Below are 27,172 nucleotides of genomic sequence, written 5' to 3'. Positions count from 1 at the left end.
GTTAGGCAGGGTTCCACCTCCCTAGACCACAGGGCTGGTCGCTGGATAGAGGGAAGGTGAGGGCCACTACGCATGCCCACGCGCCTGCGCCTAAGGGCGCAAGGCCTCTCGCTCGCACGCGCGCTTTCCCGCGCAACCCTGCGTGCTCCCCCAGTGCGCAGGCGCCGGGGGAGCGGGTGGGCGGTGCCGTGTGCTTAGGAGAGGTCGGCGGGCATGGCGGCTGGTGCACTACGTGGGCTGGCAGTGGCCGGTGGAGGCGAGAGTAGCGAGAGCGAGGATGACGGCTGGGAGATTGGTTATCTCGATCGGACGGTTCAGGTAGCCCAGGAGGCCTTTTTTTGACCGCACCTGGATCAGCACCCCTTGGCCCTTGAAGGCCCAATCTCGTGAAACCTTTTGCTTGCCTGTTTCCGTAGTGGAAATACAGGCTTCTAGACTCCCAACAAACCCGGGGTTTTCCTGTTCCCTTTTGTGCTTTCCATCAATTGCTTCTTTAGGTCGTCGATGTAGCTCTTCACTTGGGTTTGGACCCATAGTATTACCATTTCTTTAAAGATAATTTTAGACATGAATTCCTTACGAACTTTGTATGTTGCACTCCCTCCGCCCCCTAAAGAAGATGTACCTGAAACCAGTCATTGTTTTCTGATGTAGTGGAAATGAAAATATAACAATTTTTTTAACTTTATCCTTTTTAGAAATTAAAAGGGCCATTACTCCCTGAAGAAAAGAATGAAACATTTAAAAAAGCATTGACCACAGGAGATATTTCATTGGTCGAGGAGCTCCTAAATTCTGGTGAGAGATAAGGGATAGTTTCAACCTAACACAATTGTCTACATTTACAAGGGTTCCTTATTTTAAAAGATTTGAGTTGCTTTTCTAGTGGAAGCACAATGAATGTTAATGTAGCAAGTGTTCTATATATCTTACTTGATTCTGAGTTTTCTTTGCCTTATTTTCTTCTTCTACGCTCAAATTTGGAATGCCACCCTGTTGCTTCCATCAGTTCTTGGACCTCCTTCAAGAAGCCTGTTCTGATTAATCCTACCCCACTCGAGTAATTCTTACACATTTTTCTCAGCATTTACTGTCTATAGTATTATTACATGTTTCTCCAGAATTGTTTCTAGTTATGTATATTTTAGTTATGTTCTTTTGTTGTGCTAGGTGTCTGTGTAATGGGGCCTGAGGTAGGAATCACAATATGTGGGTATCTGTTCCAGCTTTATTGCCTGCTAGTTGTGGTTCCTTAGGAAAATCATTTAAACTTCCAATGCATCAGTTTCTTTGTGTAAAACGTCATAATTCTGTCCAGGGTCCTGTAACATTTTTCTGTGATCAAAGTAAATACTAATTTTTTTAATTACCTGATGTGGGAATGTGAGTTGTTGATAATAATGATTGAAATTATCCAAAGGAGTAATAGGCATTTACTATTTATTTGTAAATCCAAAACATTCACACAGAATAGATAAATGAGATTGTATATAGCAAAATGTTTTTCTTTTATGCTAGAGACACTGCATGATTTAGTGGAAAAGGAATCATTTTGGAAACAGTACAGTTCTGGGTTTGATTACTAACCCTGCCACCTGATGGCTTTGTAATCCCGACCAAGTTACTTAACCTTCCTAAGCTTCAATTTCCCCCTTTTAAAAATGGGAATGCATAATATCAGAGGGTTTGGGGGTGTATTAAAGTCAAAGAATACATAAACATCTAAAACATACAGACATTATATAAATATTAGCTGTTGTAACAAAAAAGAAGGATCTGTGTAACTTTGTGGACAGTGAACTTGAGTTTGTAAATTGAAGAATGAAACTAAATAAAATTTGAATAATTGAAACAGGCTTAATACCTAATATGAACACATGCAGGAGTGTGCATAGTGCTGGATGGGATGGAATAGTTAGAAATTTGTTTTAGAAAAGAGAATTTGCCTTGGGGCTTGAGTTTGTAGTAGGACTAGGTGCAGTGAAATGATGGAGGCTCCTGAAAGATTAGGACTTAAAAAGACCTTCTGGTGAAGTAGATATTTAGTCAACCTTTTAAAATTTGTTTTTAATTACAAACATTTTAAAAATTAATTTTCAGAAGCCAATAATAAATATATAGGTATAAGTAGAAAGATAACCTTTGTACCCATTTTCTCCCCCAGTACCCCTGAAGTCTTACTTCCACAGGTAACTCTTAATTTAGCGTTTCCTAGTTTCCTTCCAGATGTCATTATTTCACACTTTAAAAAATATTTTTAGTTTTTTGCCTTCCAAAGTTATGCTTGGTTTTGATACATATTTCTGCAATTTCTGCACCAGTTGAGAAGTTTGATAAAAAATGAAAGTTCCCAGGGCGTCTGGGTGGCTCAGTTGGTTAACGACTGCCTCTGGCTCAGGTCATGATCCCAGGGTCCTGGAATCAAGCCCCGCATTGGGCTCCCTGCTCAACGGGAAACCAGCTTCTCCCTCTCCCACTCCCCCTGCATGTGTTCCTCTTCTCACTGTCTCTCTCTCTCTCTCTCTCTCTCTCTCTCTCTCTCTGTCAATTAAATAAATAAATAAAATCTTTTTTAAAAAAACGAAAGTTCCCTTTGAGTCAGCCACTTCTAACAGTTGAAAGATGTCTCCAGTTTTTGTTATTCTGTTAATATGTTCAGTTCTCTTTATTTTATTTTATTTTTTTTAAGATTTTATTTATTTATTTTTTAACAGAGAGAGGGAACACAAGCAGGGAGAGTGGGAGAGGGAGAAGCAGGCTTCCCGCCGAGCAGGGAGCCCGATGTGGGACTCGATCCCAGGACCCTGGGATCATGACCTGAGCCGAAGGCAGACGCTTAACGACTGAGCTACCCAGGCACCCAGTTCTCTTTATTTTTTTTAAGATTTTATTTACTTATCTGAGAGAGAGAGAATGAGAGAGAGAACACAAGAGGAGAGAGGGTCAGAGGCAGAAGCAGACTCCCGGCTGAGCAGGGAGCCCGATGCGGGACTCGATCCTGGGACTCCAGGATCATGACCTGAGCCAAAGGCAGTCGCTTAACCAACTGAGCCACCCAGGCGCACCTGTTCAGTTCTCTTTAAATTACTAAATATTTCATATATTCTAAAAGGTATAGCAGTTTCTCTCCTTACCCCTGGAGATAACCATTCTGCTGTAGTTGATACTTATCAGTCCTATGTGTGTCCTTATATTTTTATTAGGTATATATTATCCCCAAACCATATAGTGTTACTTTGAATATTTTTGAGCTACAATCATTTACTGTGTGGACCCTTTTAAACTTAGGCCATTATTACCAAGAAATTCCCTTTTGTTATAAATTACGTGGTATATGTTATTATGCACAGTACTTTAAGCATATGAAGGTGGCAATGATTTTTCTTTTGGTGGAGGAGGCTGTTAAAACTTTCTTTTTATACTGACAGGCATTAGTGTAGATTCCAGCTTTCGGTATGGATGGACTCCTCTTATGTATGCTGCTAGTGTTTCCAATGTAGAGCTGGTTCGGGTCCTTCTGGACAGAGGTGCTAATGCAAGCTTTGATAAGGGTAAGGTGTTTTAAACATTTAAAATATGTGAGTATTTACTTTGTATGTATCTCTGTTTAGAAGCCTAATTATAATGTTTAGGGGTGGTGATGTACACTTTCCATGTTCTGTTTTTATACATTAACTTTAAAATAAGCCTTTGTCCTTGAAAAAAGATAAGGTAAGATGTTGAGGTAACCCAACTGATTTTGTTTACTGTGATTTTCTTGATTCCCAAGCAACTATTATGCAAAGTGAAAAAAGTTAAAGCAGTTTAAAAAACAAGCCTTCCTATTAGTTATATTATGTAATTAAGATACAAAATTAAATTAAAAACCATAGATTTTTTTGGGGGGGGAAACTCTCTTTCCAAGTAGATAGATTGCATTTATATTATCTTAATAACCGCTTATGTTATTATATACCTTTAATTTCTATGCTAGAGGGTTTGGTTATTTTTTAAAGGAAAAATGCATTGAAAGAAAACAAAAGGCTGATAATTTTGTCAAAAATTACTTGAAAACCAGTCTTTAGAATTTAAAACTCAACTCTGAATTATATCATCTAAGGTTGTTTCAAAGATAGCTTATTAAATTCATATGTTTCTTTGTTATTAGATAATTCCTACTCTGTACTGCTTTGGATGCTTTTGAAAAATAAGAGTATATGTGCAAATCCAATTTAATTATTATATTGAATTATTGCTTACTTATTTTTAACATGTTTCCAATAGGCAATTAAATTCATTTCATAATTCAGGTATTGATTTCACTTTAGAATTAATTTTCACATTTACTTTGTACCTACATTAGGGGTTTGTAAAACCGTTTCTATTCTGTTTTGTCATCTATGTATTTTATATAACTTCCCATCTTTTCAGTAGTTTAATGTTTAATCTGTTTCTATAATACATTTTTCTTTTATTATGTCATTTTAAAATATCACCCAATGAAAGCTGGACTTAGGAATGAGATTTCTGAAAGTATATAAAATATTCTCAAAAATAATAATAGTTTTCTTAACTATGGAGAAAAAACTGATGGTTACCAGAGGAGAGATGGATGTGGGGATGGGGATTAAGGAGTGCACTTGTGATGAGCACCTGTTTCAACTTTGGAAGGCAGCATCACTGCACTTGTGATGATTAGTTTCACCTGAAACTAATATAGCACTATGTGTTAACCAACTGGAATTTAAGTAAAAACTTAAAAAATTAAAAAAATTAATAGTTTTCTTTCTCTCCTTTTTGTAATCAGAGGAATACTTAGTTATAAAACAGTTTATATTTTTCTCAGCATGTTCATATAAATTCTTTATGTATTCAGCAGTAGCCCCGTCAGGTAAAGAGGGCAGCTTCCTATCTATAAGCTAGGTCTACTGAGATATTAAAGTATCACTGGACTCAGTTTATCAGTAGCAGAACTGGGACTAGAATCTTTATACTTGATCAGTATTAAACCACTGATGTAAACCATAGCTGCCATGACCTATTTTGAATTCCCCAATTCTTAACCTGAAAGGTGTTTTTATTTTTTTAATCTGTGATTCCTTTTGGTGCCATAGTGGCCAAGGGGAGAAGTTTTTAGGAAACAGGGTGAGCTCAGTGAGATCCAGTAGAAAAGGACCAAAAAGAAACCAATGGATATGGCAGTTAGGTCATTTTCAGTAGGATGATTTGGATAAAAACCAAAATTTCACTGAGATGTCAAATGAATGAGAAATAAAGAAGTGAAATCACAGAATATCAATTACTGTTTTTCACCTACAAGTTCAGCAAAGCAAATTTTTTTCAACCAAAAACTGTTCAACTCCAGGCAGTATCTCTACACAGCCTTCATGTTCTTATCACTTTCCTATTTTCTTAAAGGAAAGGGAATAAAAAAGGGAAATTAAGAAATGAATTATAGATACATATATATATTTTTAAAGATTTTATTTATTTATTTGACAGAGACACAGCAAGAGAGGGAACGCAAGCAGGGGGAGTGGGAGAGGGAGAAGCAGGCTTCCCGCTGAGCAGGGACCTCATGTGGGGCTTGATCCCAGGACCCTGGGATCATGACCTGAGCCAAAGGCAGATGCCTAACAACTGAGCCACCCAGGTGCCCCTAGATATATTTTGGAGATTAAGGCGGTTCATTCCTAATCTCATTTTTTGATGAAGGTAGACAGGTAGACAAAGGTATCTACTAAGAGTAAGAGATTTGAGAATAGGTTATAAAATTTTAAGAGTACAGGAAAAATTTAGAATCTTTTGAATGGTAAAAAAAAGTCAGATACCTTCTTGATGTGTGTGGAGGCGTTTCCTCACTTTTCTTTTCACTACAGATAAGCAGACTATTTTGATAACTGCATGTTCTGCACGTGGCTCAGAGGAACAGATTTTAAAGTGTGTAGAGCTACTGCTTTCAAGAAATGCTGATCCAAATGTTGCTTGTAGGTAAGAGCCTTATTATCTATTAAAAACTATGGATATTTTTCTTTATTAGCCTGTTAAACATTTGATAGCATGATTTTTTAAAAATCATAAACAGTGTGTTTACTTGGCCATATAGTTGAGGAATGAAAATAGGTCATAAGGTCATGGTTCCAATTTTATAAGATTATCAGAGGAAGGGCATATCACAAAAGTAGTCCTTCAACTTTCAATTTTTAGAGGAATGTTCTAATAATTTGAAATGAGAGGGAAAGGAAGACAGTAAACTATATCATTTCTTATGAATCATACACTCAAAGATGATTAAGCTATAATAGTAAAACTTCTTTGTGCTCTCTGTATAACATTTACCAGCTAAACAGTTCTGCACAAATATTAAGAATTCCAAAATAATATATTGAAATGTTTTACTTTTCCTAAGACTTTTCCAGTTATGTTATATCATATAGGTAATAGTGTCTAGATGCATAGAAAACAAGCAGTAACTGTTTGTTGGATCTGTTGAAATGTCAGTAATTTAAAAAATGAATCAGCTTAAAATTTCTGTTACTGATCTCTCTTAATCTGGCTCTGTCTTTTATTTAATCTTCAAAATGAATAGAGTAGGAAATAGGCTATCCAACTGAAATATGTCTAGCGTGAATAGATTATTCATATTTCATTCAAATAATAATGATCTAATGCCTGATATATAGAAATAACTATACTTGACCTTAGAAGGTTTTTTTTCCCTAATTTAGTTTAATTTCTCTGACAGCTAGACAACAGGTGTCTATTTTGTTTCCCAGTGGACACTTGGTAATATCTGGAAACATTTTTGATTGTCACACCTGGGAGATTCTTCTGGCTTAGAGTATGCTACTGGCATAGTGGGTGGAGGCCAGGGATATTGCTAAACATCCACAGTACAGAGGACAGCCTCTCAAAACAAGTATCCATCCCAAAATATCATAGTGCCCAGGTTGAGAAACTAGTGAGAAAAGTCAGGACTTACAGAATGGATAATCAGTATTTAACAAACAGCTTTTTTAAAGATCTGGAAAGACTACCTGCAAATTTTTAGCAAATCAATTCACAGGAACGTTTATTCTGTCATATATGGTATAATCCCTAGTTAGGTATAACTTTTGGATTTGGCTGTACTTTGGAATTGGGGACTCCAAAACATCTAGCTGAAGTAAGCCTCGATGGGTGCTATAATTGTAATTTTTACCTTGAGAAGTGGCTTATGATAAGATTTGCCATTCTGGGTTCAGTGGGAAATTGTTTTTTGCTGATGCTCTTTTTTTTTTTAATTGCTTTTGCACTGTATTACAGAAAGCAAAACCTTTACCCTTCCAATTACTTATTATCTTGTAAACACACTTCTAATTTATTGCTTCTGATTTATTGTTAAAACTCATCAATTGAGTTCATAATTTCAGTTACTTTTTTTCTGAAAATTCTGTTTGATTCTTTTTAAAACCAGCAGTGTCACTTTTTTTTTTTTTTAAGATTTATTTGAGAGAGGAAGGGCGTGCATGTGTGTACAGGGAGGGGCAGAGGGAGAAGGGAGAGAGAATCCCAAGCAGACTCCAAGCTGGCTATGGCGCTGGTCATAGAGCTTGATCCCAGGATTCTTGAGATCTCGACCTGAGCCAAAACCAAGAGTAAGACACTCAACCAACTATGCCACCCGGGTGCCCCTAGCAGTGTCACTTTTTATAGCTCTTTGTTCCCTGAAAACATTTTCAAGCTCTAAATTAGAACTTCTTTAATATGGCAAACATATGCAGTTGACCGTTGAACAATGCAGGGGTGTAAGGTGAATCCCTGTAAGGTGAAAATCTGCATATAACTTTTGATTCCCCCAAAACTTAACTACTAATAGCCCTCTGTTGAGCAGAAACCTTACCAATAACATAAACAGTTAATTAACATATATTTTGTATGTTATATGTATTATATACTGTGTTCCTATAATGAAGTAAGCTAGAAAAAAGAAAATGTTAAGAAAATCATAAGAAGATACAGTACTGTACTGTATTTTTTTAAAGATTTTATTGAGAGAAAGAGAATATGTATGGGGGAGGGGCACAGAGAGAGGGAGGGAAAGAATCTCCAGCAGACTCCACTCTGAACATGTAGCCTGATGTGGGGTTCAGTCCCACAACCCTGAGATCATAACCTAAGCTGAAATCAAGAGTTGGATGCTTAACCGACTGAGCCACCCAAGTGCCCCTGTACTGTACTGTATTTATTGAAAAAAATCTGTATAAGTCTACCTATACAGTTGAAACCCATGTTGTTCAAGGGTCAACTGTAGTCTAGAAGTAACAGTTACAATATTTGAAATCTTGGTGGGTTTGTTTCTGTTAGCAGTAGCCTCTCATGCTTCTGACTCATGACTAGGTACTAGTCATTAGATTTAAAAAAAACTTACTTGTCGGAATAATATGAGGCCATCAGGTAGGAATTTATGTTTCTAAAATGTGCCTTGGGTACCATCACTCCAGGACTTATGTAACCTAACTAAGTACAGGGGTTGAAGTTCCCCTAGATCATTTGGTGATGTATACCAAGAAAGCTAGTTTGTTTCTGGTTCATCCTTACCCTGAAGGTGTAGTCCTTAGAGTCCTAGCTTAATGTATGTTGAGTGTGGTTTAGTAAATTTTATACTTTATATAGGCCCAGAACTTTGAATTTTGTTCCTCTTTGTGTTCACTGCCTCCAAAACCACAGCTTATTTTCCCATTGGGTTCTTCTGGACTGGCAAATGCCCTGAAGGCAAAAGCAACCACAAATGCTATGTTTATTTACCTCTTTGGGGTTTTGCCATCTAGATTTTGTTTTAGTGGTTCTTCAATATTTTATTAGTCCTTCAGTTTTTAAGAAATTAGAACAAAATTTCATTTAGCTATTTTAGATACCTTCACAATTTTGATACAAATTAGCTTGGCATTAATGGAAGTAGAAACCTGCATCTTCTAAATGTTTTTTACTTACAGATCTTCTGTTAATTCTTTAATTCCTTGTATTCCATACAGACTTCTATCTTATTGAAAATAGCCCTAATTTAATATTTAATGATGAACTCTCTGTATTACTACCTACAGACCTACCTTGGGTTTTTTTTATTATTTTTTCTTAATTTTTAAAATTATTTTAATTTTTCCTCCTGTGGGACAAATGGTAAAAAAAAACTGACAACTTGAAAGCCATTTTTAAGTTGACACAAATCACATCTTATGTTTCTCTTGGACTTTGCTATTGACAATCCTTAGCACAGTATACTGTGTCTAGCAAATTTAGTACTGGTTTCGGTTTGTTTCTGGGGTTAGTTCTTTAGCTTGTTTTTAAATGAAACTGTATACCAGGCAGTGTGTTGATTGCTCTTAAATAAATTCTCTAATATAATCCTTAGACCCCCGTGGTAGTGTTTTTTACAGAACGGAAAAGTGGCTGTCAAGTATTTAAAACTTTGAATGTAGCACAGGTTTGATAAAGGAATTTACAACAGTTTAATCCAAACAGGATCCACCATCGGAATGTATTTATGTTTCCCTTCTTGTCCATATTTAGGATTTTTCAACACAACCAGTTTAAACAACATGGTCTTTCCTAATTGTTGCAAAACACATGTTTGTGTTAACCTGCCTTATATCTTGGGATTTTTTTTTCTCTTTTTCCTAAATTATTGTAGATAGTTGAATGTTTTGATTTTAAAAGTCTACAGATGTCAAAGGAAAGTATGTGAACACAAAAATATTATCACTTTAATGTAGCTTAGTCATATTTAGCCCTGAAAACAAGGTGGCCTGTAACCAGATTATTGTAACTTGGCAGTTGTGCCATAGTATGGACTTACCAACCATTATTTTTCTTTTCATATTGATAACATAGTAACCAATGACATTATAAATTATTAAAGTTTAAAAGTTCTGTATTAGATGATTGGATATATGATAAAATTTGAAAACTTCTTCAATCTAGTCTTAAATTTGGAGTTGAAATTTTTATTGTTAAAGTAATAAGCTTTCAGAAAGTATATATAATTATAATTTCTGTGTTTTTTTTAAGATTTTATTTATTTGTTGGAGAGAGAAAGCCAAAGACAGAGCATGAGCAGAGGGGGAGGGGCAAAGGGAGAGGGAGAAGCAGACTCCCCTGCTAAGCAGAGAGCCCAATGCAGGCTTGATCCCAGGACTCTGGGATCATGACCTGAGCCGAAGGCAGACGCTTAACTGACTGAGCTACCCAGGCACCCCTATAATTTCTGGTTTTAGGAATTGTGTAGGTTCTTTTCTCCAGGTTTTCTGAAACATTTTTTCTTTTTTTTGAAACACTTTCTTATATCAAAAAAAGATACATATATTTTTACATTTAGAAGGCAGTTTTCCTGGCAGAGAAGTTTATTATATTCAGATTGCTCAGACATGAGATAAAGGTTTTGTAAAATGATGTGGCATTTTAATTTCAATAGATGTTTTTATTACCATTGATAAGACAGCACACATTAACTGATATCCAAGGTTTTGACGTAATCATTGTGTGATTGTTAACTTGTTGAATGTTACTGCCTGTTCTAATAGATGGAAAATACTCTGGGAAAAATGTTACTTTCTTTCTCAGAATATAAATTTACTTGTAAATGTCACTGGAGCATTTGGTAGATTGAGGTGTAATTTTGGATTACAAGATTAACTTGTTTTCTAGTCATAAGTAAATATGTGGCATATCTTTGCTCTGAAAACATAGGCTGAAGTCACAATATTTTCAGAAAGAATTTAAAAATAGCTTACTTAGAAAACAGTACTAGAAACTGTTACTTTGTGGGTTTTTTTCTTCCTATATGTCTTTATAAATTGCCTATCCAGACCCTTTGCTCATCTTTTTATTTACCTGTGTTTTCTTTATCGGCATATAGGAGCTGATTTTATCTTTGTTAGCAGTTTTACATGTATGCAAACAGTGACAAATACCTTAGTGTTACCTTGCATACTTAGGGCATGGCATTAATATTGCTGTTCATAAACCTGGAAATCTACTTGGTCCTTTTGAAAACACGGAATGGAGAGACCAGAGGTGAGAAAAGCTAGTTATGAAAGCCCTTGACACTAATCTCTGAAAACACATGCACAGAAACCAAGGCTTGAAAACAAATAAAAAAATAACTTACAAATTCTGACTTGACTTTGTTCTATTGGTGTCTAGCACCAGTGGTAAGTTGTGTGTTGGCTATTAAAGCTTTCACTTGGAAGAGACCCATACCATTTCTTCTAGTTAATTGTGGTCATATCTAGCTTCAAAGGAGTGAGGAAGTATAATCTTACTATGTCACAGGAGAATCAGCAATATTGGGTGGACAGCCCTGATGATTTACCATGTCACCTTAAATACCTTTTCTTCAGGGCCACAATAATTTTCTCTTAACTGTATGCTTAACGCAATAATTAATTTTGAATTTTGAACATAAATTTGTAGCAAGAAAAATTGGTATTTATCTCAGACTTTTCATTTACTTTTATATATAATTTGTCCCGGGGCGCCTGGGTGGCTCATTTGGTTAAGCGTCTGCCTTCAGCTCAGGTCATGATCTCAGGGTCCTGGAATCAGAATGGAGCCCCATGTCAGGCTCTCTGCTCAGCAGGGAGTCTGCTTTTCCCTCTCCCTCTGTGTTTGCACTCTTTCTGTATCTCTGCTTCTCCCTCTCTGCTTGCTGTCTCTCTCTCTCTCTCTCGCTCTCTCTCAAATAAAATCTTTAAAAAAAATTTTTGTCCCTAATTTGCTCTTTATATTATCTCTTAAATTCATTGCAGTTTTGATATTTATGATCCTACCTTTTTTTTTCTTTTTCTTTTTTTTAAGATTTTATTTGAGAGAGAGAATGAGAGAGAGGAGAGAGAGAGCATGAGAGGGGGGAGGGTCAGAGGGAGAAGCAGACTCCCCGCTGAGCAGGGAGCCCGATGTGGGACTCCATCCCGGGACTCCTGGATCATGACCTGAGCCGAAGGCAGTTGCTTAACCAACTGAGCCACCCAGGCGCCCTATAATCCTACCTTAAGGGCTACTTTAATAGCCTCCTAATTGATAGTTTTGACTGCACTATGTATGTAATTTAGTCAGTCTTGTGTGCTGTTGCCTGTAGAACACACTTCCTTTTGTCTTTTAGGTGAAAGCCAAACCTCTCTGTAATTTGATCCCACCTTAATGACTTCTCACTACTTCCTTAAGTCTGACTTCATTTTATTTCAGCATTGTTCCTTAGATAACACGGTCATTCCTGCCTCTATATTTTTGCTTTTGTTATTCTTCAGTTTGGAATATCTTCTTCCCTCACTGTGCATTGAAATTGTGTCTTCAAGTGCCAGGTTAATAGTCTGTGTGCTTTCCTTTGTTATTAAGGCCACAAGAGCACTTTTGTTCAGAAGCTATGATTTTGGATGGGTGATTATCTTGTTCAGTTCCCGTGTTGTCCTTTCATTGTTTTCTTGTATGAAAGTCTTGATTTCCCTGTAAGCCACTTGACTATCCTGGCACTACATATTTTTCGATTCCTTCACAGTTCTTTGATTTGATATTTATCAAATTTTTATTGACTTTAATAGATTTGACATAGAATGATCATTTATCTATTTTATTTGCAAAACTTAACTGAAACATATTATTTATGAAGTAATTAATACCACAGAAAACGTGAAACATGACTTAGAAGCTAAAGATCTGGGTCCAAATACTATCTCACCTACTTGCCCAAGCTAATGTAGCCATTAAGTCTTTTTGAAATATTTAAGGCTCAGTTTCTTCAGTGATTGAAAGATGTGATACCTAACTAGCTAGCAGGGTAGCTGTGAGAATTAAAAGAAGATAATGAATATGAAAGTACTTAACATGCTGCCATTTCATAATACATGCTTACTAAATGTCACATTACTTAAATTGATGATATTTCCTGTGCTGTATTTTAAGAGCACAATTTCTGAAATGCATATTTCTTACTGATTTATAAAATTAAACTGATAAGAATACTATTTTTCTTTAAACATTTTTATCATGTTAATAAAATGTACATAAGTGTGTAAGTCTATTCTTTTGAACTTAAAAAATGGTTAAATATTTCAATATGACATATACCTGGATTATTATTGTGGTAGATCAGGAGTAAATGAGAGTTGGGGATGTGAAAAGAATGGATATGAACTACCCTTTCCAGTAGCTTAACAAGGAAGAAAAGATAGAGGATATTAGCTAAATGTTTCGGAAAGTTAGATACACTGTGATTTCAGCAGTTAGTCTTTAAGCTCTGTTCTAACTGCTGAAAGAATATTTTTTTTTAAGTGAAGCTCTAGTTTGTCTAACACTCCTGAAAAAGATTAAAATTAATTTGAAATAAAAACCAACCATATTTCATGTATTCTGACACATCTTTTTAACATATTTGCATCTCTGAAATTGGTGTGCCTCCAAAAACTGATGGTGTCATAGATCAAATGAAATATAGATTTGTTACTCTATTTTAATTGTTTTGTCTTGGCTTATATTTTTTGTATTCAGGGTTGTCCAATGGTACTAGAAGTCCTGGAAGAAGTGAACAGTGTAAAAATAACATTTTAAGCTTTCTCTCATGATTTCATAGCTTTCAAAAATGAAAGTTTTTTTTTCTTTTTCTTAAATATACTCTGTGGGGCTTCTGGGTGGCTAAGTCAGTTAAGCGTCTGCTTTCAGTTAGGGTCATGATCTCAGGGTCCTGGGATTGAGCCCCATATCGGGCTCCTTGCTCAGTAGGGAGCCTGCTTCTTCCTCTGCCTGCCACTCCCCTTGCTTATGCTCACGCTCTCTCGCTCTCTAACAAATAAATAAAATCTTTAAAAAAAAAAAAAAGAAATATACTCTGTTTCAGTGGTTCCCACCAAAATAGGTTGCTTTCTACATATTAATGGTCTGTGCTAAAGAAGGATGGATTTCTGATGTAATGAAGCATAAGATTAAAAGAATTGATTTATTTCTCCATTATGCTTATCTTGTATACGTATAGATGGTATTTTAGTCAATAAGAAGCATACTGCTACAGTTATATTTCCTTCCGAAAATATTTCCGACATTTCCTACATAATGCTTTATGGCAACAACTTCATGAATATCTATACACAGAAGTGAATCCATTTTTGTTGGAAAAGTTTAATATCTCCTGTTAATATGTCTTTGTAGAACTGTGCACTAATTAGGACCTTTACCGAGTCAAGAATTTATTGCATCTTGTCAAGATACTAATTTTTAATATCCATTGGCCCTTACTAAAGCCAATTTAGACTTATTAAAACATCAAGAAAAACATAAAACTTTGCATATCAAAGCTGTAACTCATATAGTCTTTGAAAAAAGCATCTTTTGCCTAATTGATTCTAATTTTGCTTTAAATATGTTTAAAATAATACACTATGATTAAACGCCCCTGTGCATCCTCCCCAGTCATAATCATTTCATTTCTTTCTTCCCCAGAGGTAAGAAATCTTGTAATTTGTATGTATTTTTCCTGCCCAAGTTGGATTGATTATCATCCACATGTACTTACATATAGTAATCCATCCATATATCTTTAAAAATTATATCATTTGGTACATTTTTATTCCATTTTTTCATTGAGATCCGATTTACAATGTGAAATTTACAGATCTTAAGTGTACAGTTTGGAGAATGAAAAATAAATACACCCATGTAGTTCACATCCCTTTCAAAATACAGAACATTTTTCCATTACCCTAGGAAGTTCTAGTAGGTCCCTTCCAAGACAATCCTCTGAACCCTAGAGGCAACCACTATTATTTTTTTTCTACCCTGATTAGTGTTTTGTTTAGTGCATCATACATTATATACTCTTAGTATCTGAAATCTTCACTCAGCATAATATTTTTGAGATATATCCATGTTTTATGTATCAGTTCATTTCTTTTTATTGCTGATAAATAGTCCAGTGTTTGAATATATCACAGTTTTTTTAATCTCTTGTTTTCTTTTTGTTTTTGATTTCTGTCTTAATTCCACCGTGGTCAGAGAACATCACTGTACATGATTTCAGATCTTTACAGTTTGTTGAGATTTTCTTTATGGCCCAGAATGTGGTTAGTTTTTGCAAATGTTCCATGTTCACGTCCACTAATAATTTGGCAATAGTTGGATTTCATGGTCCATGTATATTAATTAGACCACATTTATTTGTTCTGTTATTCAAACCTTCTCAATGACTACTGATTTTTTTTGCTTGCTTGTTCTATCAGTTACTGTGATTTCTATTTTGATCAACTTTTGAAGTCATCATATTCCTGATGCATTAACCTTTTATGAAGTATGTTCCGCTACACGTTTAATAATGCTTCTTTATTATAATATACTTCGTTTAATATTAGTATGACTGTATCAGCTTTCTTTTAGTATATTTTTCCGTCCTTTTGCTTTCAGCCTTTCTGTGTGCTTTTATTTAAAGTAAGCAACAGATCTTTTGTAAATTCAGATTAACAATAGTTTTCTTTTAATTGGAATATTTAGTTCACTCGCGTTTAGGGTACATGCTGATATATCTGTTTCGTAGTGCTCTTTTTCCCCAAGATTACTTTTGGATTAATCTTTTTCTTATTCAGTTTCCTATCTTGCTACCTATTCATTCTTCTCTTATTCTTTGAGTGGCTACTCTAGAGATTGTAGCATGTACTTTTTACTTATAAGAGTCCATTATATACTAATACTTTTACCAATTCCTGGACAATGTTAGGAATCTTAGAACATTTTAACTCCATTTGCTCATCCCACTCCTTCCTTCGTGGTGGTGGTGTCATATATTTTAAATCTCTGTGTATTTTAAACCCCACAGCACATAATTGTCATTTTATTATTGTTACCAATTATGTTGTTATTTTGAACTCTTATTTAGATTTAATCATATATTCATTCCCTCTGATATTCTTAATTCCATTCTATATTTTCATGTTTCAATCAGGGATCATTTGTCTTCTGAAAACCTTTCTTTAGTGTATTTGCTGGTGACAAAGTCTATTATTGTTTGAAAACCTTTTTATTAAAACTTTAATTATGAAAGTCATTTTAATTGAGCATAGACTATAGGTTAGATGTTATTTCCATTTGGTATTTTAAAGCTATCATTTTGCTGTCTCCTGGCTTCCTTTGTTTCTATTGAAAAGCTAGCTGTTAGTCTTATTGTTGAAGGTATTCTATTTTATCCTCTGGTGGTTTTCATGATTTTCTGTTTGTTTCTTGTTTTGGGCAACTTTGCTGTAATATTCCTAGGTATATCTTTCTTTGAATTTGTTCAGCTTGGGGTTTATAGAACTTTTTAAATCTGTTGTTTGATATATATTGTGAGTCAAAAGTTTTTCAGCCAATATGTCTTCAAATACTGCTTTTACCTCATTCTCTCTGTCTCTCCAACTGAGATTTAGACCATTATACTCATATCACATATGTCTCTTAACAATCTTTTCTTTATTTTCCATCCTTTTTCCTCTCCATATTTCACCCTGGGTATTTTCTCCTGGCCTCCTTCTAACCTCCATCCAGGTTACTAATCTGCTGCTGCAGTTAACCTGCTATTAAACTCATCTATTAACTTCTTAATTTCAGTAATCCTATTTTTCAGTTCTAGAATTTCTGCTTACCTCTTTTTTCTCCTAAAATTAAAGGTCTCTAATTAAATTTTTTCTTGGTCTTCTGTTTTCTGGAGCATATTAATCACACTTATTTTAAAGTATGTTTCTATAGGTCTTTTTTAATTGTCTCTTTCTCTTTTCTTTGGTCACTTGTTTTGTGTCCTAGAATGCCTAGTAATTTTTGATTGAATGTTAGGTATTAATGTATAAACACTTGTATAGATCTGTTTGCTTCCAGAAAATATTTTCTTCTGACTGGGAGTTAGAACCTTGGTCTGATCAGTGATTATGATGGTTCAGGTTGGGTTTCAGTATTAATCTCTTTCCCTTATAGCCCTTTAGTGATCTCAATTCAAACTTGGGATTTTACCTGAGCCACTCACCCTCCAACAGTCATGAATGATAAATTTTGTCTCCTCAGTTTTATGGGAATGCTAAAAGCTCTTCTTACCTTTTCAGCCTCTTAGCATCTGTTTTATGGTCTTCCTCTCTCCTCCCCACACATATTTTGTGTATCTTAGGAATCTGCATATGCCTTGAAGATAAAAGCCTAGCAGAAGATCACTTCTCTGCAGGGTCCCTTTTATTTTCTGCTGTTCCCTTTTTTCCAGACTCTTAATCCTTGAAGTTCTTGGTTGGTAGCCTTGAACCCCAATTTTTGTGTCTTTATCCCCATAAGAAGGCCTAGAGGTACTGTTTCCTGAGTATGCTACCAAGGAATGGTGAATGTCTTAAGAGAGAAAGTGACAGGGGATTTAGTACTCAGTTCAACAGATGCCTCTTTTCTCCCCAAGATACTGGCTTCTCATGTTCTGGCTGCCTTGGTTTTCTATCAGGCCTTCAAACATATTTTGTGTTTTGTCAGCTTTTACAGCCTTTGTTAGTGGGAGGGTTAATATAATACAACTACTCTTGATAGCTGGAAATGGATGTCCGATTCATAGCATTTTATCATCATCTCCTTTTTCATAGTTATTTCATTAAGCCCCCAGCTAAAAGCTGATTGCTTAAAGCAGAGCAAAAACAGTAGATAGTGCTGAACTATACGGTAAAAATGTGACATGCAGACAAACCAACCATTTTGCCCTTGGTACAGAGAAGTAATAAATATATCATTATGAAGGTACATTTTTTTCCCCTGTCAGATTAAGAGTTTTGCTTCTACTTTTCCTTGTATGCCCTCTAGTGGAAGTTTTATTGAAATAATTACAAAGAGATGAATAAAAGGCTCTGTATCATCCAGAAGAAAAAATTTAATTATGGTAATAATAACATGTACATTTAATTTTTTTATCAACTCTTGATGGTTAACAATTTTTGAGGAACTTTGGTAGATGAAAAAACAATATCACTAGTATATTCAACTGAGTTTAGTTAAACAATATATGCTAAGCACTAGGAGATACAAGATAACAAATTCATTCCCTGCCTCAAGAATTTGACAATATAGTAGAAGAGATTACAGGATTACAGACATTTACAATATAGTAAGACTAGAGGTAATAGAGGGTTTCTCTAGGAATAGAAACCTTAGGACAGAGTTTAACAGAGATGAAGATGTCAAGTGAAAGATTCCTATGGTTTTATCTTTAGAATTGAGACTTGAAGAATGAATAGGCAGTCAAATGAAGACGATAGAAAATAATATTCAATGTAGAGGGAGGTACTTCTGCAGGCAGAGAAGGATAAGAGAGACACATTTTGTTCAGGCAATTGTAAGTTATATAACCAAATCATATGGTATTAAGAGTAGAAAATGAGTCAGAATTTAGCAGTGGCTAGATAATAATCTGTGTCATCCATGCTAGAAAATAAGAATTTCATCCTGAAAGCTTTCGAACAATTTTAAGAAAAAGGAATGTATTAGTATTTTATAAAGGTTATTCTGACAGTAGGTTGAGGATCAGTTGGAGCCAAGAGGTCCAGTTAAAAGACTGTTGCTTTCGCCAGAGCCATGGACTATATATTCAGAATTGAAAATAGCAAGTAATTTTGCCTGAATTTGAAAAACATTAGTTCCACTATACCTTAATAGTTATCAAAATGTATTTTTACTTAAAATTCTAATCACAAAATGTTCCTGTTAAAATTTTTTTAAAAAATAGTTCAGAAGGTGAAAAGTCTTTTTTTCCTACTCTGTAATAGGTTATTATATATTCTTAAAGAATTTCTTCCATGTGTTAGCATTTTTCTTTTGTTTTCCTTTGTTTTTAAATGGGATTATTTGCTGTATACTGCATTGCAATTGTTTTTCCAACTGATCTGTGTTTCGCAGACACTCTACTGCCAGTATGATCACTATAGTTCTCTCTTTATAATGGCTGCATAATACTCCACTGTATGGATGTGTTATCATTGTTTAACCTAATATTTTACTGAAAAACAGTTGGATTGTTTTCAGTTTTTTTAATACTACAAAAAATGCTACAGTGAACATCTTTAGAAACATGGGTAGGTTTTCTATGGAACATATTCCTAAAGTAGAGTTGCTGACTCAAAGATATATTTATATTTAGAATTGTGATAAGTGGTGCCAAATTGTCGTCTGAAAAATTTGGTTACTTTATACTACTTCCAACAGTATTTGAGAGGACCTACACCATGATATCACTGGATATTTTTGATGTTCTTAATTGTCCCATCTGATGTGTAAAAATGATACTTCATTTTAGTTTGCATGCTTTTCAGTAATACCTCGTTGATTGGTCTTCCACATATTTGTGAGTTGTTTATATTTCTTTGTCTACTAATTGCCTATGACCTTTGCCGTTTTTTCGATTTGGTGGTCCACATGTTTCTTACTGATTTATAAGATCTTTTTGTATAGTGGATCTTTTAGCTTTTTATTGTTATATGTGTTTAAAACAAATGTTTTCATTTGTGCTGTTTTTTGTTTTAAATTTTATGTTGTGATTTCTGTCTTTTGAGAAAATTTGTCAGAAAGCTAATTTCCAAAAAAAAGTCCTAGGCTCAGAGAGTTAAAACAAGCTACTACTTTTAAATTTCTAAGGAATAGATTACACTAATACAATTTAAATAGTTCCAGGGTATAAAAAAAAAGAGAGAAGCCTTTCAGTTCTTTTTTATAAAGTAAACATAACTGATTTCTGAAATCCAGTTTTAAAAAAAATTATCTACTCCAACAAACTTTATAAATCAATCTATCATAAATATAAATAGAAAAATCCCAGATCTTAAATGAAATATCAGGAAAAGAAATGTTATCAGCAGATTAAATAAATAACATGCAGTGATCATACGGGATTCATGTCAACTACAAAAAATGGTTCAATATTAGGGAAATATATTTTATAAATAGGTCAAGGGATTTTTTTAAAGGGAGGTTACCATCATAATAGATGGCCAGAATGGTGTTTTTATAAAAGTTCAAATCACATTCCAGTTTTCATAACCTTAGTACAATTTGATTAGATGAATATTTCCTTAATTTCATAAACATGTAACTGAAACCAAAACAAGTCATATGCTTTACAGAGAAACACGAGAGGCATTTGCACTGGTGCCAAGAAGATGACAAGGATGCTTATCATAAGCTCTCTTTTTGTCTTAACGTTGTTTTAGGAATTGTAGAGTAATTCAGTTATGCGGAAGAAGAAAACAAGAGATACAAATAATAAAAATAGCTAATGATGATAGATAATTTATTTCATGCTTAGTACTATTCTGGTTATAGAACATTATTACGTCATTACCACAGATATGATAATACCACAAATAGGAGCCACAAATGCCCCTATAAAGTTGTAGAAACTGAGGCAGTAAGAGTGTAAGAAACTTCCTAAGGTTACGCAGACAATAAATGCTGAACACTAGATTTGAACTTAGGCAGAATGACTATACTTACAAGTATACAACTTCTACTTTAAACCAAGAGTTCGCAAACCTTTAAGGTTTGACTGGAGCAGGGCCATGCTCGTTCACTTACGTATTTCTGTGGCTATATTCATGCTACAGCCATGGACTTGAGTGGCTGTGACACAGCTTTGTATACTCTAAAAACCTAAAATATTTACTCTCTTGCCCATTACAGAAAAATTTTGCCAAATCCTGTTTTAAACCACTAACCTATGTTACCTTTGATCAAACTATTAGGCCTTTTTTATTAAGAAAGAGGAGATAAAATTCTAATATTTTAGATTATATGACTATATGCATGGTAAACCCCAAGATAATCAACCCAGAAACTATTAGAAGTAGTAATCATAAAATGTAGTTGGTTTTTTTTTTTAAGATTTTATTTATTTTTTGACAGATGGTGAGAGAGGGAACACAGACAGGGGGAGTGGGAGAGGGAGAAGCAGGCCTCCCGCTGAGCAGGGAGCCCGATGCAGGGCTCGATCCCAGGAACCCTGGGATCATGACCTGAGCCGAAGGCAGACGCTTAACGACTGAGCCACCCAGGCGCCCCAATGTAGTTTTTTTTTTTTTTTCAAATACTAATAGGCAAAATAAAGTTGGTTCCCAACTTATAAATAATAACCAGCTTGGGAATCCAATAAGATAATAGATCCCAGTGTCAAGAGCAAACAACATAAATATCTAAAAGTGCGTGTACAAGAAATGTGAAAGATCCAAATGAAGAAAAGTTTAAAACTACACTGAGTGAAACAAAAGGAGATTGAATTAAATAGATGTGTCATGTTCTTGGCTGGGATGATTCAGCATTAAAAAAAAACATTTTGTTTTTTTATGTAAATTAGTCTGTAAAATTAAACATCTCATTCAGAGTGCCAAGGGGATTGTTTTAACTTTTTTTTTTAAGATTTTATTTATTTATTTGGCAGAGAGAGATACAGCAAGAGAGGGAACACAAGCAGGGGGAGTGGGAGAGGGAGAAGCAGGCCTCCCGCCAAGCAGGGAGCCTGATGTGGGACTCGATCCCAGGACCCTGGGACCATGACCTGAGCCAAAGGCAGATGCTTAATGACTGAGCCACCCAGGCGCCCCAGGATTGTTTTAACTTTATGAAATGATTTTACAAAATCTGAGAGAAAAACATGACCAAAGAAAAGACCAAGAATTTTCTGAAGAATAGGTTTATGACTTGAAGATGTTAAAGTGAACAAATTCTAAAGTCTTTCCCGTTCCACAACAAATTTTGGATATCCATAAAGTTTTAGTAAAGTTCTTTTTGAAACAGGAAAGGGAATAATCTCTGGAATGGAAAAGAAGTAACTTCCTAAAGAAGGAAACAGATGGGAACCCTCTCTGGCAATCCCTAAGAACTACAGTACTGATCAGCTAGACCAAGGTTGCTGGCTTGAATCTTCCATGCTTGAGAAGCCTTTTCAGGCCAGAAGATGGTGCACAATCACAAATCATCAAAATCTGGAGAATGTAAGCATCATAAAACGGACAACAAATGAATAACTTAGCCTAGAGAAAGTGGGAAAAAAATTTAAAAAGGACTTTATTCTTCTGAACAATAAAAGAAGAAACTGCCTCCACTAAATAACAGACATTATCAAACAAATACAGTGAATTATGGAAAAAAAAACTTGTTGAATATTAAAACTAAGTATATGTGAATAACAGCAGATGGGATTCAGCTGAATTGCTGATTAGAACTGGAAGATAAATGTAAGGAAATCTCCTAGAATACGACTAGGGTTCTAAGGAAAGGGTTACAAAGGAAAAGATATGAGACAGAGAACCTCACCAAAGTTCTAACATCTATCTAATAAGAGTTCCAGAAGGAGAAAATGAAAGAGACTATATTTGAAGTAATAGTAGCCAGAATGGAATGTTCTCAAACTGAAAACACAAAGCCTTAGTATTGAAAGATCTTTGAAAACAAGATTTATACACATACACAAATAGATAAAGATATACAACATATTTCTAATTAAAATATATGGACACATCACAACTTCAGAATATCAAGAATAAAGGCAAAAATCATAAAAGATACCTGTAGAAAAGGCAGTTTATCATGACAGTTCCTATCAAGAAATGACCATCTGATATTAAGCTTAACAACTGTATATGGAAGAAGATAAATGATCTGAGGAATAAACTTTGAACCTTAATTCTTTATTTGGCTATCCTGTCGTTCAAGAGTGAAAGCAAAATAGACATTTTCATGAATATAAAAACTTAGTTATTTCAGTACAGGCACAGTTGACATTTTGAGTAAGGTTGTACTGTGTATTGCAGAATATTTAGCATCCTTGGCCCTCGCCCATTAAATGCCAGTAGCTCCCTCCAGTCATTTTAGTAAGCTAAAATGCTTCCACATATATCATAGAAAAGTGTTCCTGGCCAAGAACCACTGTTCTTCTGACTGTTAAAAATAACATCTAAAGAGTTAGCTGCAAAAAGAAAAATAAAGCCAGAAGAAATGGGATGCAAGAAATAATGTTGGACAAAGAAATTAATAAACATTGGTAAATCTAAATAACTACTAGCTCTTTAAAAGAAAAGAGCATTTATAATAAAATGACAAGTTACACTAAATTTCCATGCCAACAGTTTTGGAATTTGGGTGGCTGAGGGGAGAATGAAGCAAAATAAAAGTAAACTTCTCTCTGCAGATGAGACCACAGTTATTAACTTTAGTCTTTGTTAAATGGTAAGATTAAGAGTGTTGGGAAGGTGAGAAGGAATTAAAAATAGGTACTAAAATAAGGATATTATAAGCTTTCAGATCAAGGGGTTAGGAGTGGGAGTAAGGGGTAGACAGAATAAATAGAATTTGTGTAAGACTGTTGAATCACAGACCTGTACCTCTGAAACAAATAATACATTATATGTTAAAAAAAAAAAAATAAGAAGAAGATAGTAGGAAGGGAAAAATGAAGGGGTGGGAATCGGAGGGGGAGACAAACCATGAGAGACTGACTCTGAGACACAAACTGAGGGTTCTGGAGGGGAGTGAGGTGGGGTGGGGGGATGGGTTAGCCTGGTGATGGGTATTAAAGAGGGCACGTATTGAATGGAGCACTGGGTGTTATATGCAAACAATCATGGAATACCACATCAAAAACTAGTGATGTATAATGTATGGTGATTAACATAACATAAAATTAAAAATATATATATATATAAATTTTTTAAAAAAGAATAAATAGAATTTGGTCAGTCTTAATAAGACTGCAAAGGAGACATGGAAGCATGTATTTACCATGGAAACATGGTAAATAAAAAGCACAATGTCAGATATAAGTCTAACCATATTAACAGAAAAGTAATATAATTGGTAAAACTCAGTGACCAAAATATAGTAACTCTCATATTGGCTGAAACCAAAATCCAATGAGAATGACAAAATAATATATAATGGTTGAAAATAAAATGATCAAAAACTATATCCTTCATTTAGCAAGTATTTATACCTGGTAGATCCCAAGACAAAAAAGACCTCTGGGGTAAAAAGCAAAACTTTAACAAAATAGTTTCAATACATAATGGCTTTAAAATATATAAAATGAAACTGCTAGAATTTTTTAAAAGGATAGAAAATCTGTAATCATATTTGAAGATTTTAATAAAAAATGTCAGAAAAAAATAATGTAGGCAAAAAAGTAAAGATATAGGAAATAAACACTTAACAAATATATCTAATTGATATTTATCTAGAATTCTAACTGTAACATAATTCACACATATGGATTCTTTTCAAATACATTTGGATTGCTTTCAAAATGTGATATTTTAGGCCACAAAGGAAGCCTTAATAAATTCCTTTTCAGAAGTGATCTCTTATAGAACACTTTCACTAACCACAGTGTAATGAATTTAGAATTTTACAACCAGAAGCCTCTCCAGTACATAAAATTGGGTACTTAAAATTATACATTGTAATAATTTGTAGATTAAAGAAGAAACCAAAAGAGAAGTGGTAAAACTTGGACCTGAGCAATTGAAGCCTTGATATCAAAACTTGTGTGATTGAGACAAAGCAATCCTCACAGGGAATTTAAGAGTCTTAAATTCATTTATTGGCAAGTCAAAGCATTGCATGAACAGCATGATATTGTGTTAAAAAATGCCATTTTTTTCTACATAGGTTTATACAATGTAAAATTTATTTATTTATTTTTGGAAAGATAGCCAACTCATATCAGTGATTTACCTTAGTGCGGTGGGGAGGGGCAGAAGGTGACGGAAAGAGAATCTTAAGCAGGCTCCATGCCTAGCACGGAGCCCAACATAGGGCTCCATCTCATGACCCTGAAATCATGAGCTGAACCAGTCAAGAGTTGGACACTTAACCAACTGAGCCACCCAGGCACCCCTGAATTAAGTAATTTTTAGAAGTTAATACATCTTGTTAAAGAGTAATGGTATAGATTTAGCCTTATATTAAAAATAAATCACAATAATTAAAGCAGTGTGGAATTAGTGGAAAACTGTCTATTGCTGATCCCTAGAAGTAAAACAGAAAAGAAAATGTAAGGGAATTCAAGAGCATCTGAAATTATTATATATGATTAATACAGCATTTCAAACTAGAGGAAGAAAATAGATCATTTTAGTGCTGGGGATTTGCATAGCTGTTTGAAGGAATAAAAAATGCTGGTTTTAAACCTCACACCAAAATTATTTCATATGCCTCAAGATATTTAAATACTAAAAACTATAGAGCCACACAAATAATAAAAATTACTAGATGAAAATGTGGATGAATATATGTTGGATTGGCAAAGGCCCTTATATACATGACACAAGGATATCTGGGAAATTGCTACCAAGACATCATTCTCTTCCTCTTGTTTCTCAACTCTAAGCTGCTTGCCTTTCTTTGAGCCTCAGACTCCTAAGACCTTAAGGCAGCTGGATACTGATGAGGTCTCAGGCTCTTGTTCCTATCCCTGCAAAATGGTGGGAAGTCATCAGGGGTAAGTCTAGGTGGAGAGCAGCTATAATTCCATAAAAGCTTGATATTAAAAGATATATGGACCTGGGGTGAAGCTGATCCTGCATGAATGTCTTAGGTTTCCAGAATCCTAAAGACTTGGAGCTAAACAAGTGAGCTGAATTGGCTCTGTCGGTGAGGTTGGGAGAATTTGGGAAGATAAGAAAGCAGGGAGAATGCTCCAGGTACTTCTGGAGGGAGCGAATAGCCTGCTTTTAAACTATGGACCTACCGCGCAAGAAATTTATTTGATTTTCAAAATCTGTAAGGATTTCTGCTATTAAGAATATTCCCAGTTGGGTGCCTGGGTGGCTCAGTTGGTTGAGCGACTGCCTTCGGCTCAGGTCATGATCCTGGAGTCCCGGGATCGGGTCCCGCATTGGGGTCCCGCATTGGGCTCCCTGCTCAGCGGGGAGCCTGCTTCTCCCTCTGACTCTCCCCCCCCCATGTGCTCTCTCTCTCTCTCTCTCATTCTCTCTCTCAAATAAATAAGTGAAATCTTTAAAAAAAAATACTCCCAATTGGTAAGGAAGAAATAAAATTTTCACTATTCGCATCTGATATGATACTGTATATAGAAAACCCTAAAGACTCTACCAAAAAACTATTAGAACTGATGAACGAATTCAATAAAGTTACAAGATACAAAATCAATACAGAAATCTTTTGTATTCCTATATATGCTAATAAGCAGCAGAAAGTGAAATTAAGATAACAGTCCCATTTGCAGCTGCACCAAAAGCAATAAAAAATTTAGGAATAAACTTAACCAAAGAGGTGACTCTAAAAAGTATAAAGCACTGATGAAAAAAATTCAAGACAATGCAAAGGTATGGAAAAACATTCCATGCTCATGGATCAAATATTGTTAAAATGTCTATACTACCCAAAGTAATCTACACATTTAATGCAATCCCTATCAAAATACCAACAGCATTTTTCACAGAACTAAAACAGACAATCCTAAAATTTGTATGGAACCACAAAAGACCCTGAATAGCCAAACCAATCTTAAGAAAAACAAAACTGGAAGTATCACAATTCCAGACTTCAAGTTATATTACAAAGTAATAGTAATTAAAACAACATGGAACTGGCATAAAAATAGACACAAAGATCAATGGAATAGAATACAAAACTCAGAAATAAACCCCCAATTATATGGTCAATTAAACTTTGACAAAGGGGGAAAAGGACAGTCTCTTCAACAGATGGTGTTGGGAAAACTGGATAGCTACATGCAAAAGAATGAAACTGGACCACTTTCTTTCACCATACACAAAAATAAAATGGATTAAAGACCTAAATGTGAGGCCTGAAACCATAAAAATCCTAGAAGAGAGCCCAGGCAATAATTTCTCTGACATTGGCTATAGCAAAATTTATCTAGATTTGTCTCCTAAGGCAAGGGAAATAAAAGCAAAAATAAACTATTGAGATTACATCAAAATAAAAAGTTTCTGCACAGTGAAGGAAATAACAAAACTAAAAGGTACTTAGCAAATGGGATAAAATATGTGCAAATGACACATCCTGTAAAGGATTAGTATCCAAAATATATAAAGAACTTATATAACTCAACACCCCAAAAACAAATTAATAAAAAAATTGACAAGATATGAACAGACATTTCTCCAAAGAAGACATCCAGATGGCCAATAGACATGAAAAGATGCTCAACATTACTCAT

The 27,172-nt window shown here is 34.7% G+C and overlaps 1 protein-coding gene across 1 annotated transcript in view; it reads left to right on the top strand.

The window, feature by feature from the left end:
- The first annotated feature begins 210 nt into the window (after positions 1–210).
- ASZ1 (ankyrin repeat, SAM and basic leucine zipper domain containing 1) overlaps positions 211–27,172 on the top strand; it is a 47,515-nt gene continuing 20,553 nt past the window's right edge. The window contains exons 1-4 of the mRNA XM_028104967.1: positions 211–318; positions 699–798; positions 3,429–3,551; positions 5,859–5,970. Coding sequence (XP_027960768.1) covers positions 214–318; positions 699–798; positions 3,429–3,551; positions 5,859–5,970 — 440 coding nt within the window. The 5' untranslated portion in view covers positions 211–213. The remainder of the gene's footprint in view (positions 319–698; positions 799–3,428; positions 3,552–5,858; positions 5,971–27,172) is intronic.

The sequence above is a fragment of the Eumetopias jubatus genome, unplaced genomic scaffold (genome assembly GCF_037043125.1).
Source record: "Eumetopias jubatus isolate StellerSeaLion01/CBP00866 unplaced genomic scaffold, mEumJub1_p1.0 scaffold_14, whole genome shotgun sequence".
Classification (NCBI taxonomy): Eukaryota; Metazoa; Chordata; class Mammalia; order Carnivora; family Otariidae; genus Eumetopias; species Eumetopias jubatus.
This window is presented reverse-complemented; position numbering and strand designations above follow the sequence as displayed.